Genomic DNA, 18,655 nt, shown 5'->3' with positions numbered 1-18,655 from the left:
CAAGTGCTGCCCTGAGTGACATGTCTGCCTGCTGGAAGACTCAGCAGCATGTTGTATGTGTAGAACTACAGGTCCCAGCTGTATATTGACACTGCTAAGGGAGTGAATGCAAGTGCTGCCCTGAGTGACATGTCTGCTTGCTGGGAGACTCAGCAGCATGTTGTATGTGTAGAACTACAAGTCCCAGCTGTATAATGACACTGCTAAGGGAGTGAATACAAGCACTGTCCTGAGTGACATGTCTGCCTGCTGGGGGACTCAGCAGCATGTTGTATGTGTAGAACTACAAGTCCCAGCTGTATAAAACCACTGCTAAGGGAGTGAATACAAGTACTGCCCTGAGTGATATGTCTACCTGCTGGAAAACTCAGCAGCATGTTGTATGTATAGAACTACAGGTCCTAGCTGTACAATGACACTGCTAATACACACAGGATCTTCCCCCTACCTGCAATGCTCTGCAGAACTTTTCTTTTAGCTCCTGTGCCCAGCATTTGTCTCCCCACTGCCTGCAGCTACACAATAAACACTTCAGCCCTGAGTCTGTGCAGCTGAAGGGGTTAAGAATCCTGTGAGAAAGCAATAAGCAGCAGCTGGCAGTGCAGGTGGGCGTGGCCAGCACAGTGAGATCTCCTGTACAGATCTCTCAGGCTTGTGCACCAACATTATCAGAGCAGGGAGAGAAGCTGACATCACAGGTCATGTGACCCTCAGTGAAATCTGAGAAACCGGCCACTGGAGATAAAGTGAGTTAATTGGAAAGCTGTTACATTTGTCTAGTTAGAAACATAGCAAGAATAAAAAAAATAACTCGGACAACCCCTTTAAATGCTTAGTCATGTTGCATGGCCTGTTAAAGGTCAGACACTAGAAAAGTACCCTCAAACGGTGACACATGGGAGGGAGTTGCCTAATGTATTGAGAAGAACCATGACTCCACCAAGTGCGCCAGATCTTCTCTTCCACTCATCATTATAAGATTATCCGTACATTATAATAATGTCCAACTTCTCCAAACAGCTGGCAGATATGGGGTTAATGGCTGCAGGGTTTTTCATTTGTTCCTAATTGCACATAAACATGCATACTTCAGGATGGAATTCATTGTAATGTAAGCATTTCAGGCCTATGTTGTTTTAATATTAACAATTATTGGAGTAGCCTGATCACGCAATGATGTGGTGGGCTGCAGCAGGGTTGAATTTCAGGGTCTGCACAATCCCCAAAGTAGTATATAGATAACTAGACCATCATAAAGGAGGAAACGGTTTATAATGGACACCCCAAAAATATTCATTATTAATTACCCACATACTCACTACGTACCAGTACTCTCTCTCTGAAGTTTAACACTGACTGCTCCAATTCCTTCATTTTCCACCTTGTGGCATCCTCTGAATGCAGCAAGTCCAGAACATCATCTATCTGCCGCGGTAGGGATCGTTTCTTTCCTTCACCATCTGCTGCAGTGTTGTCCTTGTTTTCCTCTGGAGCAGAGCTGGGGTTCTTGCCATTCTCTGGACTGGGTTTTTTGTCAAATTCTAGCCTCGATGGTTTTATGGCGTCATGGGTGCTGTAACGGTTGGGGGTCTCTCTCAGAATATCCAGAGTTTCATGACCTGGGGGCTGTTCGTCTCTGGTCAGCTCTTGTGAAGAATATGGTAGTGTCTCCGTCTCCCCACAAGAGGACGGTGGACTCGGGACTGTTTCATCTCCAATCTCCTCTAAATTCCTCAGACTGTCCATGCTGTTCAGTTCCATGCTATGTTCTAGACTTTGTCGGTCTCTGACAAAACCACTGTTGGCCAGGTAGCTCAGGATGTAGGGGGTCTGGATATCCTTTTCCAGGGATGGATATGTACTGTCCAGATCATTCTGCTGCAAATTAATAACACAATGCAAACACATTTCATAATTAATAATATAACATACTGAGTTGCACAAACTACACCCAGTGATACAGTGTGGGAATGGGGGAAATTTATAAAGTTTTGTACTCCAGAATATTGGCTTAAAAAAAACCCCCGCAGAATACGGCTTTTTCAATTTTGGGGGGCTTATTTTCTTATTTTCTATTTTGCATTTTTACTCCACATACTCCAGTTTGGAAAAGTGGGTGGGAAAGTGGAAGTGGTTAGCTATGTAAATTGTTTCAGCCCTTATCATTAGCAACTTCAAGGAGGCGAAGGGGGTGTAATAAAACTCATGATACTTTTCCACCAGTGTTCAGCTACTAGGAGCACTGGTTGTATACATACAGTACAATTTTAGGTAAGTATTTTGCTGGTCCACATCTCTGTAAATAAAGCTTAAAGGGATTTTATGCTGATGACTAGAGATGAGCGAATGGAATCCCACGAAGTGGAATTCGATCCGAATTTCAGGATAAATTCGATTCGCCTCTAAGCCAAATTTCCTCATGCTTTGTGATAGCGAATCGATTTAGCCTGAATTAGTGTAAAAAAACACAAAAAAAATTCAAACTTACCGCCTCCATTTGCTTGCGACGGGCCACTAGCTGCCATCTTGATGAAGATCTCAGCCGAAATCCCATGCGCGGTGATGGCACCACACCGGCCGGCACGATGATGTCATCTCGCGCCGTGCTAGATTTCGTGTCAGATCTTCAAGCAAGATGGCAGCGGCCGGCCCGTCACGAGCAAATGGAGGCGGTAAGTTTGATTTAATAATTTTTTGATGTTAATTTTACACAGTTTTTACACTCAGATGCCGCGTTCATGTATGAATGTGGCATCTGAGGGATCAAATGATGGGGAGCAGCACTATCGCAGCTCCCTGTCTACCCTGTTCCCTGCTACTTACAAAAAAATGCGCTTCGTGACAAAGTAATTCGTCATGAAGCAAATTATTTTGTAAAATTCTGAGAATCAGCCAAATCGAACTTTTCAATAATTCGCTCATCTCTACTCAGGTGATCGGTGGTGGTCCGACTTCCGGCATCCCCACGATCAGCTGGCAGCAGTGCTCCGGTGAGCCTTCCTAGGCTAGTGACATCACATTCAGCTTCACATGGCCTATTCGAATGAATGGGGCTGAGCTGCGAAACCAGCTACATCCTGATTATAGGTCATCAGTACAAAACAATCAGAAAACCCCTTTAAAAAAAAGCACTCTGGAATAAATAAAATAATAATTTCTTTGCCTATATAGTGCAAAATAGCCCATTATTAAAGAATAAGATAGAGGCTCTTGTGTATGCCTGTTTTATATGATGTGTAATTTGTGGGTTGTCAGACAATTTCTTGATTCCGTCTCCCTCCAGATATGGTTTTCCTAATGAATCCTATATTTCCCATCATGTGGGGATAGATAGAGGGGAGTCTCACCAAACTCCACTGCTCCTGTGTTAGGACAGCCATAACAGATCAGTGACACAAAACTTCTGTCCCCTCATACTGCAGGATTTCCATGTTTTCCTATGTGTAGTTTTGGGACCGACTTCCGGAGCTACTTGGGAAAAGTTGATCAGCAAGGGTACAGGGTATTGGACCCCCGTCTATCAGATATTGAGGGACTATCCTGAGTATAGGCCATTAATAGTAAAATCCTAGAATACCCCCTGAAGCTTTATTTTACATAAGACCAATGGGAAACCATTCATGCCCCTCAAACTATCTGCAGCACAATTAATGATACTCACAAGGTAAAACTTGTCCCGAAAGCTGGGGGTGTTGGGGGGCGTCCAATGATATAAGGACATTTTCCGGACACTTGATGAAAACTTGTTTGCGATTCCAGGTGTAGACAGAATCTTGCTGTTATCAAAAGGACTGAGAGGGAAAAGATGAGAGTCATTGATGTAGGGTACAGGTTCCGTTTTCCTGATGCTGTTTTGGAAGCAAAAATCAGGAGTGGATCATAAAAATAAAGAAATTATAATGAACAGATACGACTTTTCCTCTTTTTTTAATTGACTCCTTTCAGCCCACATACGGAGGGTCCGCAATACACGAGCAACGGCCCGTGTACACTCCGCATCACGTATACGGACCCATTCACTTGAATGTGTCCGCAATCATGGAGATGCGGAACAGAAGCACAGATCAGAACCCCACGGAAGCACTACGGAGTGCTTCCGTGGTGTTTCTGTCCGTGCCTCCGCACCGCAAATAAATAGAACTAGTTCTATATTTTTGTGGTGTGTACGGATCATGGACCCATTCAAGTTGACGTTGCCTGCAAATTGCGGTCCCCAATGCACGGAACGGATGCACAGCGTTCGTGTGCAAGAGGCCTTACACAGAGGTTTTACCTTGGAATGAGGCCGGTGACATAAGCTATTACAATATTCCGGCTGCTCAAGCCAATCGATCACAAGAGCAAACAGCTGGAAGTCGTCACTTGCTGAACGCAGTCACACAAGATTAGAAACAGAACCTGTGTTTCATCAGCCCGACTCTTCATTCATAACCTGCCTCTAATGTAATCCAAATAACTAAATAAATTAGTTTGACGGACGGGCGACAAGTTTCCCCTCTCTGCTTCACTCATGTTACAAATCAAAACAAATCAGGCGTCGGCTGCGTTTGAAGCGGCTTGTGGCTCTAGCGCAAAACTACAAATAACTACACTAAAAAGGGCCAAAGAAATACAAAGTGACAACAAAGAAGCTTTATATAAACTAAAATGAATCACTTTATAATATGAAGTTCGGCAGCTATCTAATGACCTTAGGGTCATAATTCCTTTCTGATTTTCAAGACACCAGATGTCACTGTATTAGAACATTAATTCTTAACCCTTTCATAATCAGGGGAGTTTTGGGCCTTGATGACCAAAGCAAAATTTAACATATTAGAATGCTGCATTATAAAAAGAGATTTTTACTTTTGGTTATTCGTCTACCCAAATAATAGATTTTTATTTTTGGTGGACCAACTGGGCTTCAGAACTTTTCCAATTTGGAGAAGATATTATTTTATTTTGTAGGTTTTATGTGGTGATAAATTAGGGGGGGGGGAATGGAAAAAAACTTTCTCATTATTTTCATGTTTGTTTCTAAAGCAGCTGGTTCAATCTATAATACTTACCCCAAAAATGAACCCCCTACTTCTGTCAATAGTGATAGCAAATACACTGACTGTCCAAAAACAAAGTCGCCACCCAAAAAAGCCTTTAGCTTTGATTACGGCACGCATTCGCTATGGCATTGTTTCGATAAGCTTCTGCAATGTCACAAGATTTATTTCCATCCAGTGTTGCATTCATTTTTCACCAAGAACTTGCATTGATGATGGTAGAGTCTGACTGCTGCGCAAAGCCTTCTCCAGCACATCCCAAAGATTCTCTAAGGGGTTAAGGTCTGGACTCTGTGGTGGCCAATCCATGTGTGAAAATGATGTCTCATGCTCCCTGAACCACTCTTTCACAATTTGAGCCCGATGAATCCTGGCATCGTCATCTTGGAATATGTCCGTGCCATCAGGGAAGAAAAAATCCATTGATGGAATAACCTGGTCATTCAGTATGTCCAGGTAGTCAGCTGACCTCATACTTGGAGCACATAATGATGCTGAACCTCGACCTGACCAACTGCAGCAACCCCAGATCATAGCGCTGCCCCCACAGGCTTGTACAGTAGGCACTATGCATGATGGGTGCATCACTTCATCTGCCTCTCTTCTTACCCTGATGCGCCCATCACTCTGGAACAGGGTAAATCTGGACTCATCAGACCACATGACCTTCTTCCATTGCTCCAGAGTCCAATCTTTATGCTCCCTAGCAAATTGAAGCCTTTTTTTCTGGTTTCCCTCCCTGATTAGTGGTTTTCTTATGGCTACACAGCTGTTCAGTCCCAATCCCTTGAGTTCCCTTCCCATTGTGTGTGTGTGGAAATGCTCTTACTTTCACTATTAAACATAGCCCTAAGTTCTACTGTTGTTTTTCGTCGATCTGATTTCACCAAACGTTTAAGTGATCGCCGATCACGATCATTCAGGTATTTTTCCCCGCCACATTTCTTCCTTGAATACGATGGGTCCCCACTATCCTTCCAGTTTTTTATTAATGCGTTGGACAGTTCCTAACCCAATTTTAGTAGTTTCTGCAATCTCCTTAGATGTTTTCTCTGCTTGATGCATGCCAATGATTTGACCCTTCTCAAACAGACTAACCTCTTTTCCACGACCACAAGATATGTCTTTTGACATGGTTGTTTAAGAAATGAGAAGCAACTCATTGCACCAGTTGGGGTTAAATAACTTATTGCCAGCTGAAAGATAATCGCCCATGCAGTAATTATCCAATGGGAGGCTCATACCTATTTACTTCATTAAATCCAGGTGGCGATTTTTTTTGGACAGGCAGTATATATCTACATTGCCTAAGGCTTCGTTCACATTTCTGTTTTTCACTGATGTGTGCTGTGAGCACATGTACCCATTGATTTAAATGTGTCTGTTCATATTTCAGTATTTTTTTTTACAGGGACAGACACTACTTTGATCCTTGATGCGGACTAAGCACGCCCATTGATGTCTATGGGTCCGTGAAAATCACTGACACAACACGGATGGCATCCGTGTTGCGTCCGTTTTTCACTAAAGTCTAATAGAAGATTCTTTGGAAATTAATTTTCAGCTGAGAAACGTAAATTACAGATGACTCACGGATGATAAAAACAGACACACGGACCAACCACGGATCCTTCACGTACATTTTCACGGATGAAACACATACGCTTTTTTTTCACGGATGTGACACTGACACAGAAATGTAAACAAGGCCTAACACATAATGCCAGTATAGTGCTACATAAACATAGCCTCCATCTCAGTTTCTTCTTAGTGCTCTTCCTCTCCATTCATACTCTACAGAACTGCTGGAGATAATTACGCACAGTGCTTGGACCCCCAACTCACAGCACCACATATCACTATGATACAGTGAGTTAAAGGGTTTCTGTCACCTGAAAAATGGCTATTAAGCTGGCGGACATTAGCAATGTGCTAATTTCAGCTGAACATAGCTATATTAGTGCCATCTCACTATGTGCCGCCATTAGTTAGAAAAACAAACTTTGATAATATGCTAATTAGGCTCTAGGAGCAGGGGGGCGTTGCACCTGCTCTGAGAGGATCCGCTTGCCCACCTCTTTTCACACCCTTCTTCTCTTGATTGACAGGGCAGCGCTGCTCTCCTCCCGCCAGCCGTGTCTGCGCAGTGAGAGAAGGACGCTCGGCGGCTGCTGGCTTCCTCACTGCGCCTGCGCTGAATACTGAACGGCATGAGATTAACACTGCAGACACGGCCGGCGGGCGGAGAGCAGCGCTGCCCTGGCCCTGTCAATCAAGAGAAGAAGGGCGTGAAAAAAGGTGGGCAAACGGATCCTCTCGGAGCAGGTGCAATGCCCCCCCCCCACTGCTCCTAGAGGCTAATTAGCATATTATACAAGTTTTTCTCAAAAAAGGCTTTAGGCAGTGAGATGGCACTAATATTGTTATGTTCAGCTGACATTAGCACATCGCTAATGTCCGCCAGCTTAATACCCATTTTCAGGTGACAGAAACCCTTTAAGGTGAGTCAAGCCGCAGTTGGTACGGGAAATGCGTCCATCATACAGACTGTACTGTATTGCAGACCAAACAGGCTTGTCTTAAACAATACATTTATGCAGGGACTGGCCATAGACCCTACAGGGAAATTTCCTGGTGTGCCGACCAAGTGCCCCTCTTGGCCACCAGCCAGGTACATAAAGATCTGATGCTGTCAGCATTAATTAATGTAGGAGCATCAGGTACTAATGCACCTGGCCAGTGTCTGCAGGTGCCCTCCTATATTCAACTGTATCACCATCCTCAGGACGATGATTCAGTTTCATGTTGTGCTGCGGCCGCCAGTAGTTTGTGCTGCACTGTGGAATCAGGTTCTTGTAGGGCAGTATTTGTTTTGCACTATGGTATTGCTGGCCCCGCCTACTTCTGCTGTCCCGCCTTCTGTCAATTTGGACCCGCCTGCAGCATGGAGTTACTTTTAGTTTGTTTTTCCAGGGCCGCTTTAAGTTCCTAGTCCGCTCTTGGATACATTTTACCTGTACTGACACACTATCAGGCTGAAATGACACATAGCTATTGTGTAGCATTTTTTTTTTTAGCACTTTTGTGGTTTTAGTGGCAATTTTTGCACATGTGGTTTTTGGTGCTAGTTTTGTAGTAAAAACACCAGCTCCAGATGTAAGCTGAAAATCTATGGAAAATAAATGTTTCACCTAGTGATTTTTTTTTGTAATTGGGTAGCATTGTTTATCTCTCTGGCTTTGTTGTATGTTGAAGCGTTTGGCGCTTTTTTCTGCCATTTTTCCGTCTACTTCTCTATAGGAAAAAAGGCCCAAAAAAGACACCATAAAAAACAAAAAAAAATATATCTAGTATGGGGGGGGGGGGGGGAGAAGCAGGATGCTTCTATGCTGTTTTTCAGTAAGCAAATATTTTTTTCAAAAATTACAAATTTGTGTGGGTTCTATACCATGATAAAGTTGCCTAACTGCTGGAGATTAAATATATAGATATATATCTTTTTTTTAAAAAGCGTGACAGCCATCGTGTGTGTTCTCCTGGCCTGACTGGAATTTGTGGTACTCTCAGGGGATGGGTCACAAGTCAAACTGCTGAGCTCTGCAAAATCGGAAAAGCTAAAAAGTTTTCCCCTTGGTGACTGCACGCTGCCAGTGTCCAGAGCCTGCGTTCTCCCGCTGCTGCAATGCAAACCGCGCACATTAGATGACAAATGAGAAAAACCTGCGAGAAACACTTGTGGCAGATTAAGCTTTCTGTAGGGATTATCTCAGCATGAAAATATGTGTTCTTGGTACAGACTATCACATCATTCCATCTAAGTGCTCGAGCCAGGCAGGAAAACATGGACTCCCTGCGGACCCTCTCAGCTCTGCTGCATCCTGTGACGGATCGTGACAAGCGCGCCGCCCACAGTGTGCATCCTTCTAACTGTAACACTATTACTCCCAGGTATCGATCACAGCAGGTTATTAATATTTTACTCTTCTGCTTATTACATATGCTGGGCCTCATTTATCAAAACTGTCAAACAGGAAAACTGTTTTAGTTGTCCATAGCAACATAGCAAACAATCAGAGCTCACCTTTCATTTTTTTCAGATCTCTTTAAGAAATGAAAGGTGAGTTCTCATTGGTTGGTTACTATGGGCAACTAAAACAGCTTTCCTGTTAGACAGTTTTGATAAATGAGGCCCACTGAATACAAAATTTACATGTTCACCCTTAAGTAATACACAAGGGGTCACATTTACAAGTTTCCCTCTTGCATCGCCCTAAGATCTGTCTAATATATGACAAGTAGTGATGAGCAAAGAGAACTTTGGATGCTACAAAACTCATTCAAAACTTTGGACCATTGCTGTATGGAGATCTGTGTCCGTAAAGCATTAAAATATATGGCCTCCGATGAAGTTAAATTAGTTATTCGTGAAGTCGCGTGACACTTTATTGAATAACTTCAGTACAAGATTTTTAAAGTGGAAAACCACTATAAAACTTGGAACCAAACTTAGCTTCGATTCCAACTAGTACTAGGGGCTCATGCAACCGTTATTGGCCCCAGACCATGTGTCGGCCGCGGCTCCCCTGACCGAGCTGACTGTATCATAGTAATTTATGATACAGTCAGTCTCTATCCAGTCGCGAGGCTATTGCAGTGGACTCACACCATCACGTAAACACACTGCAATAGCCAGGGGCGTAGCTAAAGGCTCATGGGCCCTGGTGCAAGAGTTCAGCTTGGGCCCCCTACTTTGTGGCAAGGGACAGGGAAACACATAGCCTTCGTGCCACCTAAGGCAAAAATTGAAACAGCACCCACCTTATCCAAATTCTTGACCTAACCCCTTCCCTTCAGCCAGAGGTGTAACTTGACCAGCATGTACTTTCTATAATACCAGTGTCCTCCTATATGGCACAAGGGTCTTTGGGCCCCCTCAGGTTCCTGGGCCCGGTAGCGACTGCTACCTCGGCACCCCCTATAGCTACGCCCATGGCAATAGCCTCACAATCAGATACATTCATCTGATTGTATCATAAATTACTTTTATGCAGTCAGGTCAGGGGAGCCGCACCCAGACCAGGAGATCCAGTAGACACACGGACCGTGTTTCCTGAGCAGATCATGGTTGTATGCATGAGACCTTGTGCTACATGTACACGTTGCATATTTGTATGCAGAAAATCCACAAAACAGCAAAAAAAAAGTCATATAAATCAACACTATTAATTTGAACGCTTTTTGTGTGTTTTTTATGTGGTTTTTGGTGCTGCTTTTCTCTTTCTGTTAACAACCCTATTGAAGTCTATGGGAAAAACCACAACATCTAAGGTGCGGAATCACACAAATAATTTCTATGTTGCAGATTTTAAAACAGCGCGGTAGGACAATTTTCACACTGAAAATATACGCAAAGTGTACACAAGATTTGTCAAGTCACATTCACTTTGCTGGTACTGTATTACACTGTGGTTTTTCAGCACGTAATCAACAATGTATGCAGGAAGCCTAAGGATATCAGCGCTCTCTCTGGTAAAGAGCTGTACAGCTTTGGAAACTAGGTATTAAAGGGAGTCTGTCAGCAGTTTTTACTGTGATAAACTGTTGACAGCACTTGGTAATGGCTGGAAAGAGCAGGACAAATATACCTTTAGTGGAGCTTTTCATATCAGTAGTAGAGTAGATATTAACTTTTATTCAGCATGATTCTGCTCTTGCAAAGTGCACTGGAGGCAGAGCTTCACTGGGAAGTGCGCTCTGCATTGAGCTGCTTCACAGCCTCTCCCCTCTGCTCTGAGTGACAGCAGTAGCATCCAACCAGGTGAGCACTACAGTTGTCACTAAGAGCAGAAGAGCAGAAGCTGTAAAGCAGCTCAATGCAGAGAGCACATCACAGTGATGCTCCGCCTTCAGTGCACTTGCAAGAGCATAAACAGGCAGAGTAGAATTCCATATTCACACTATTACTGATTATAAAAGTCTGTCAGTATGGTCAAATGTGCTGACAGAATCTCTTTTACGGAATAGGTCATCAGTATCTAATCGGTGGGGGGTCCAATCAGCTGTTTGAGAAGACAGTGGTGCTTGCGGCTTTTCCTAGGCTGTGTGATGCTACATTCATTGGTCACATGGCCTAGGTGCAGTTAGATTGTGATACCAAGCATAGCCACTATACACTGTACAGCGCTGTGTTTGGTGAGCACGGAGAAGGCTGCAGTGTTCACAAGAGCTCTGGTGCCTTCTCAAATAGCTGATCATCAGGAGCCCTGGGTATCAGACCCCCACCGATCAGATACCGATGACTTATCCAGAGGAAAATTCATCAGTATTAAAGTCTTGGAAAACCCCTTTAAAGAGGACCTTTCACCACTCCCGAAATGCCTGTTTTAATATCTGCATGCATTCCCCGTGTAATAACAATTCTGGAGCATCTATTCTTATGGCTCTATGTTGTGCCATTCCTCTATTATTTCTACTAGAAGTTATGAATGAATTGCTATTAGCCTTCAATAAGGGTACAGAGGGGAGGTAGCAAGTTGGGGGGGGGGGGGGGTGTACCTGCACAGTCTGAAAATGGCAGCACTGATTGGATAGAGTGAGTCTGTGCAGGTACACCCCCCCCCCCCCAACTGGTTACCTCCCCTCTGTACCCTTACTAAAGGCTAATAGCAATCCATTAATAACTTCTAGTAGAAATAATAAAGGAATGGCAGATCATGGAGACATAAGAATAGATGCTCCAGGATTGTTATTACACGGGGAATGCATGAAGATATTAAAACAGACATGTCAGGAGCAGTGAAAGGTCATCTTTAATATCAGATTGATGGAGTCCAACAACTAGGAAAGCCGGCGGTCAACTGCTGGAAAGCGCGACAGTGCTCGACTAAGTACTACAGTCTCTTCCTCTTCCTGTGAAATCACGTCCATCAGTCACATGTCCTTCCAGCAATCATCATAATAGATCAGATCATAAATATTTAATATTGGAAAATCCTCTTTAAAGGATAACTGTTATTTTTTTTTTATTTTTTTTGAGTATTGGATTCTGGTAATTAATATCACCTTGGTGGCCCTATTTCAACTTTTCACTGTGTATTCAATTACCCCTTAATTCCACATTTTTGTTCCCTGTACTGCCTGCTTTTACCTCTGCTGAAAATAGGGTTGCTAGGCATGGTCCGTCTATCTGTTGAACGCAGAAGCACACTGCGTGCAAGGTCAGATTACTGACAGCCAGGGACTGTAAGTAAATTATCAAAGCCAGGTCCTCCCCAGCAGCTGATAACAGGGCATTGGCTGTGTGCACTTCTACCTGTCCCTGCGCTTGGCAGACGCTCCCTCACTCAGCAGACTGGGACAATGCAGAGTTGGAGCAGCGCAGACCAGGGAAGGGAGATCTGCCATCTGCTCAGTGTGTAAATGAAAGCAACATGTGGTAAGAGGACCCCTTTGTGCTGCAGGAGATTAACCCTTTAGGGGGCAGGGCTCTGGTTACTGACACTTTTGGGGGGCTATTGTTACTGGCTAGTGAGGGCAGACGGGATTAGCCTCAGGGTGAGGGCAGTGGCGGCCATCTTAACTGAATAGTGAAATTGCAGTTTTATGCAGACTGGTTGCTAAGGGCTGAATCTTATTAAATATGGGGTAAGTCAGTCTAATAGTAACTGATTCTAGAATATCATGTTATTAGTAACTACATATATGAAAATTGAAATTAGGGTCTAAATGTGACAGTTATCCTTTAAGCCTCTAGAGGATTTGTCTATTCAGTGACAGCATGAAGGAATCTTGAAGATTTAAAACACAAACTATATTAGAAAGTCTCTTAACCTTTCATTATACAGTGATTAAGCTTTATGAACAGAAGACTGAACTGGCCCTTTAATGGAGCAGCTCCTGGTACACAGTGGGCTGATGTTACATAATATTGCACATTTACATATTCACACTGAGCGCTGCCGATTACCAGGGAGAAGGATGTATCAATGCCTCTCTGGTCACACTGCTGTTATTCTTGGCCTCCACAATGTATTGAGTTGCTCTAATAAGCCAAGGTCTCCCAGCAGTAGGGAGTAAAATGGATCTTGCAATGTCAGGTTCCAAGGGGATCTCACATCAAAGGTCCGGGAGAGCGTGCCATCGCTGGCTGTATAAATATTCTGGGGCTTGTTAGAATTGCAATGAGCCGCCATGAATATGTGATGAGACATCTGATCCAGGACAATGGTCAGCACCATCCCAGGTTCTCACTAATCTACACATGCCATCAGTGCATGATCTGGAGGTGTTCCAACAATCCTCTAGTGATGATCTGATGAGCGCACATGAAGGTTTAACCGATAATGCACCACAATGTAGGAGCGGACCAGATCTCAGCCTTTTTACCGTGTCCGCTCATTGACAGCAAGCCGAATGAAAAGAATAGGTTTTACATTTAATGCTGAAGAAACACCCAAGTGCGCACACCCTCACTGCTGAAGAGGAGACCAGAGCTAGTACCAAGAAGCCATAGAAGAGAGTCCTATAAAGAGATGATAAATTCAATACCATGCAGTGCAGTATATCAGTGATTGCAGGCTCTCATGGATGACGGATAACTAGCCTCAACACAGAGTTTGTATAACTTTGTCACTGTCACTTTGTTGGTCAAACCACTGTAGCTAGACCAGGGATGGCCAACATGAGGCTCTCCAGCTGTTGCAAAACTACAGCTCCCACCATGCCACGCTGTAGGCTAATAGCTGTAGGCAGTGTGGGCATGCTGGGAGTTGTAGTTTTGCAACAGCTGGAGAGCCTCAGGTTGGCCAACCCTGAGCTAGACGGTTCTGCAACTTGCTGCCAAAGCTGATCCGGGGAGCCCAAGACCAGAGCACATGCTGCACCATGATTTCAGGTTTTATGATGGTGAAGAAATAATATACCCAATTTCACACGGTCAGTATTTCCCAGCAGTATTTGTAAAACCAGGAATGATACATAGAGAGAAAAAGTTAAAAATATTTTGTACCTCTTCTCTGTTCTGGACCCACTGGTTTTGGCTTACAAATACCTTGCATCAGTGCAGAGCAGAGAGTACTGGCTTAACTGGGTGAGAGGCCTAAGGCAGGATTTGGGGAGTACTAGCTCTCCTTGGGGAGACAGCTCCTTAATCGGAGTGAGAAGACTTATAGGCCATACATGCTCCTCTGAAATTCTTGGAAGAAAGGGATGCAAATGAGTTCTTAACAAGCTCTGCCTCTGATGCCACCATATGTAAGGTAGCTATCCTATAAGTCAATGTTCGACCCTTTAAATAGGCCTTGAGACATGACTTAAATATTAAATAAGCCAGCACCTCATCTGCAGACAGCTGTTTCGGGGTGATTGCCCCTCATCAGTGCAGAGCAGAGAATACAGGCTTGGGTGAGAGGCCTAGGTCAGGATTTTCTGGGTACTATCTCTCCTTGTGTTTTTTTAGGATGCAGTTTTGATTCCAACTTTTTTAAAATCCAGTTTTGACATGGTTTTTCCTCCTGCTCATTTCAATGGTAAAAGAGCGCCATATGAATTACCGTAACAAGCAGTTTCCCCATTTAATTCAATAGAGATAAATCTCAAGTGTTTTGGTGCCGCGTGACAGAATCCACACTGAAAAAAACTGTTTGCGTGAACATACCCTGAAAGTGGCCTATATATGAGCAGTTGGCTCAGTCTAGCAAAGTCTTCATTTTGCATGCGGGCTCTGTATTGGCCCCTATCACCTGGGGTATAAAGTAGTTCCAGACATATTGGTTTGACTGAGACTTAATTCTATGACAGCCTACTATTGCTACGCCGACAGAAGCAGTCCACTTCTAGGACTGTGTTGTGAAACGCACAGTACCGTGTGTGATTTGCTCTCTGCTGTATGGTAGTTTATACCAGGTTCATCTCAATGAAAAAGTTTTATGGTGGCTTTTAATAAGAAGGGGGTGAGTAAACCTCCCTGTGCTGCCATTCTCAGGAACCTGCACTCAAGCGGGCTGGTCTTCTTCAGATCTAAATGGTCTTTGGACCGGCAGAACTGAGAGCCACGGATCACCCATGTCTGGCCTTGGTTTATAGACCCCCTCCCTCTTTTACGTTTTATTCATACAATTTTTTCAGACAAAATATGTGAAAGCCGTGAAATCCAGTTCACATCTATGTGGATGTTTGAGCTATTGTTTGAAGTTGCAGTCAGCGACAGGGGTGGGAAGCGAGGCAGGCACAGCGCATAAGTGAAAACAGCACAAATCTCAATATAGGAAGAAATCCACGAAGAGGTAAATTAGAAAGAAAAAAAAAACTGCGCAGGGAAGTGCTTATTGACAGTGCCTGATATAAGAGAACACATCTAGTGACCCAACTTCCTGCTTTATTCTGTGCTAATGACCCTATTGGAGTATGAACATAGTCATCCGGGGCTACCTGGTTCATGAATGGATCATCAGGCATAGCAGTAAGGCGTGTGCCCTGTGCCCGTGCTGTGGACTGCAAATAGCGGTCTGATAGCGGAAACTGTCCGTGTGCGTGTTGTTTGCGGATGCGGACTCATTGATTTGAATGGATCTGCAAGAGATGGTCCACACTGCAAAAAATATAGGACATGTTCTTGGGGATTGTGGACCCATTCAAGTCATACGGATCGCACATGGCCGGTGCCCCTATATTGCGGACTCGCTGTTAGCACTCCGCAATATGGGCACAGGGTAGATATGCTCGTGCGCATGAGCCCTAAGAGAGAAGGAAGCAAGTCAATACATTTATATGCCACATGGGTGACAATCCCTGAAACAGTTATGGCCAGTTCGTAGTGTTCGCCGATGAACACATGCGATCTGCCATCTTTATTCCCAAGCTCTGAAACACATGCGGTCACCAGGAGCAGGCACTTCCGAGAACAGCCCGATAAAGGCTGTTCTTGGAACTGCCTGCTCCCGGTGAACGCATGTTTCAGAGCAGCTTGCAGCGCAGGCACAGGTAAGACTTACCTCTGCATCGCCGGACTTGGGAATAAAGATGGCAGATCGCATGTGTTCGTCGGCGAACACTGCGAACTGGCCATCACTGCCCTGAAATATGGTTATTCATGGTAACCATTGGGGCATGGTAACCTGGGGCTTTCCTGTTAATGTGCCCCACATTTCAAGAATCAGATTAGACAGACTGTATTGTTACACACACCAGGACCCGCGTCCATTCTCCTGGTCCCCGATCTCTCTGGTCCATGAGCTTTTTTATCTTCCAACAAGATAGGATCTTGCCAGACTCTTTCATGGCTGGGGTTTCTGCACAGCTGTGAGTGGGCTGAGCCTGTGCGAAAAACAACTGCTCAGCCCCCATTAGTCCTACCTTGTCACTAATCACAGCAGATTAAATGGGTTATCCAGTTTTCCGTCTTATCCTCAGGATAGGTCATCAATATCAGATCGGTGAAGGTACAACTCCGAGCACCCCCATCTATCAGCTGCTGGAAGTTGGACCCCTGCCAACCTGATGTTCCTGTCCTAATTTGAGGACAGGTCATTAATATTGGGAACTGGACCACCTCTTTAAAGAGAACCTGTCACCTGGATTTAAGGCATAAAGCTGAGAACATGGGCTGCTAGATCACCCCTAGCACATCCGCAATATCGAGTCCCCATAGCTCTCTGTGCTTTTATTGTGTCAAAAAAACGATTTTATATACAATATATGTAAATGAAGCTACTAATGTTTCCGGAGCCCAGCCACGCCCACTGTGAAGGAGCCCAGCACCGGCCCGCATCCGCCGAATCTCCTCCTTGCTCCCCAACGTCACAAAGCTAGAGCGCCCTTATCTCGCGATGCACGAGCTAGCGCATGCGCAGTGTCGGCATAGTGTTCCTTCCCTGTGCTGGCATCAGCTTCAGGGAACGACCTGCGCATGCGCAAGATTACGGCGCTCTAGCTTTGTGACGTCGGGGAGCAAGGAGGAGATTCGGAGGATGCGGGGCGGGTTCCTTCACAGTGGGTGTGGCTGGACTCCGAGTCAGAGAATGCTGGACTCATCTCACGTACAGGACTCATCTAAGGTTAATTAACATATCCTATAAAAATTGTTTTTTTGACACAATAAAAGCACACAGAGCTATGGGGACTGGGTATTGCAGATGTGCTAGCGGTGATCTAGCAGCCAATGTCCTCAGCGCTATACCCAAAATCCAGGTGACGGGTTCCCTTTAAGTCTCGTCAAGCACATGATATATCTGTTTGCTGAGTATTTCCCCTTTCCACATACATCTACCATTTAGGAACCCCCTTTTTACACATTAGATGGCTGGTCAGTCCTGCTGAAATCACATAATGTGGATGGCCTACTATTCTCATAACATGCTGTCTGTGGTCTGCTGGTCACCTCTGTGCAGGTCACAGAAGAGACAACCCAGCAGTGCACAATGGGGCACATTTACTAAGACCGGCTTTTTACGTCGGTGTTAGTTTCCCCATTTCCCCATTGCCCTGCGTAGGATTCAGCTCATTTATGACAAGGTGTGCGCCTTGTCATACATTAGGCACATCTATGGCAGTCCTTGTGCATGGCTGGTATAGTTTTTTGGCAGTGATTATGCCTGTTTCCAGGAGTAAATGTTAGTAAATTTGACTGTGCCAGAGTCCCGATCCTGGCACTGCCCTCGACATGCCCCCATCCCAACTGCAAACACGGCATGAGACCGACTAAGTATTGTCGCACGGCCAGTTAAAGAAGGGATGTGTACTTAATACATGACCCCAATGTCCTGCTGCCTGGCACAATCAGTTTTCTAGTTTTACATTGAGTTTTAGTACATAATGACAAGTTCTGCAACTTTCTAATGGACTTTTTTAAACTCAGAGGCCCTGACCTAACAGTTCTCACAGCTGAGAGTGTGTTACAATTACCGTATATATCAGGGGTGTCCAACCTGTGCACACATGTGGACCGCAATATTACTGTATACATACTGTATATTACAGTCCAGTGCATTAGTAGCTATTAGGAGCTAAGCTTTTAACAGAGAAAGCTCATGGTGTGAGCAGAGTATAAGACATGATTAAGTCAAGCAATGGATGGGACATCAATATCTGATTATATCTGACACCCTGCGTCAGCTCCAGTGCCCGAACTCTGTCCATGGAGAAGTGGACGGAGCTTGTGACTGCAGCACTGCTCCCATTCAATTCAATGAAAGCAGCACTGCTCCCATTCAATTCAATGAAAGCAGCACTGCAGTTACCAGGCTCCCTCCACTACACAATGGATGGAGATGCGTACTTGGCACCTGGGCTACTCTGAAACAACTGATTGGTGGGGATGAAGGTTGTTGGAGCCCCGCCGATCTGATATTGATGGCCGCTCCTGAGAATAGGATGTCATTATTATAAGCTGAATACCCCTTTAACATTATATGTAGATTTCATATGAATGTAAGCAGAACACAGAGATTGCAGACTACCCAACAGGCCAAATGAAGAGCGCTTAGTTCTGCAGATCCTAGAGGAGTTTATTGGAGTATGGTTGTTACCAGCCAGCATTTGTCTATGACAGGGAAGGGTTAAAGTCAGCATGTAGCGTGTTGAATCTGCAAATGTTGTTTCCTGACACTGCGGGATATCTT

The 18,655-nt window shown here is 44.5% G+C and overlaps 1 protein-coding gene across 7 annotated transcripts in view; it reads right to left on the bottom strand.

Annotated features, from left to right (window-relative positions):
• RIPOR3 (RIPOR family member 3) overlaps nucleotides 1-18,655 on the bottom strand; it is a 174,643-nt gene that overhangs the window by 16,305 nt on the left and 139,683 nt on the right. For 6 of the 7 annotated variants that reach the window (XM_044296572.1, XM_044296570.1, XM_044296568.1 and 3 more), the window contains exons 12-13: nucleotides 3,662-3,791; nucleotides 1,327-1,878 (exon numbers count right to left, since the gene is read on the bottom strand). In XM_044296572.1, coding sequence (XP_044152507.1) covers nucleotides 1,327-1,878; nucleotides 3,662-3,791 — 682 coding nt within the window. The remainder of the gene's footprint in view (nucleotides 1-1,326; nucleotides 1,879-3,661; nucleotides 3,792-18,655) is intronic. The other variant, XM_044296569.1, reaches the window with a different exon arrangement.

The sequence above is a fragment of the Bufo gargarizans genome, chromosome 6 (assembly GCF_014858855.1).
Source record: "Bufo gargarizans isolate SCDJY-AF-19 chromosome 6, ASM1485885v1, whole genome shotgun sequence".
Lineage (NCBI taxonomy): Eukaryota > Metazoa > Chordata > Amphibia > Anura > Bufonidae > Bufo > Bufo gargarizans.
The sequence above is the reverse complement of the archived record's forward strand: the minus strand, read 5'-3'. Positions and strand labels throughout refer to the sequence as shown.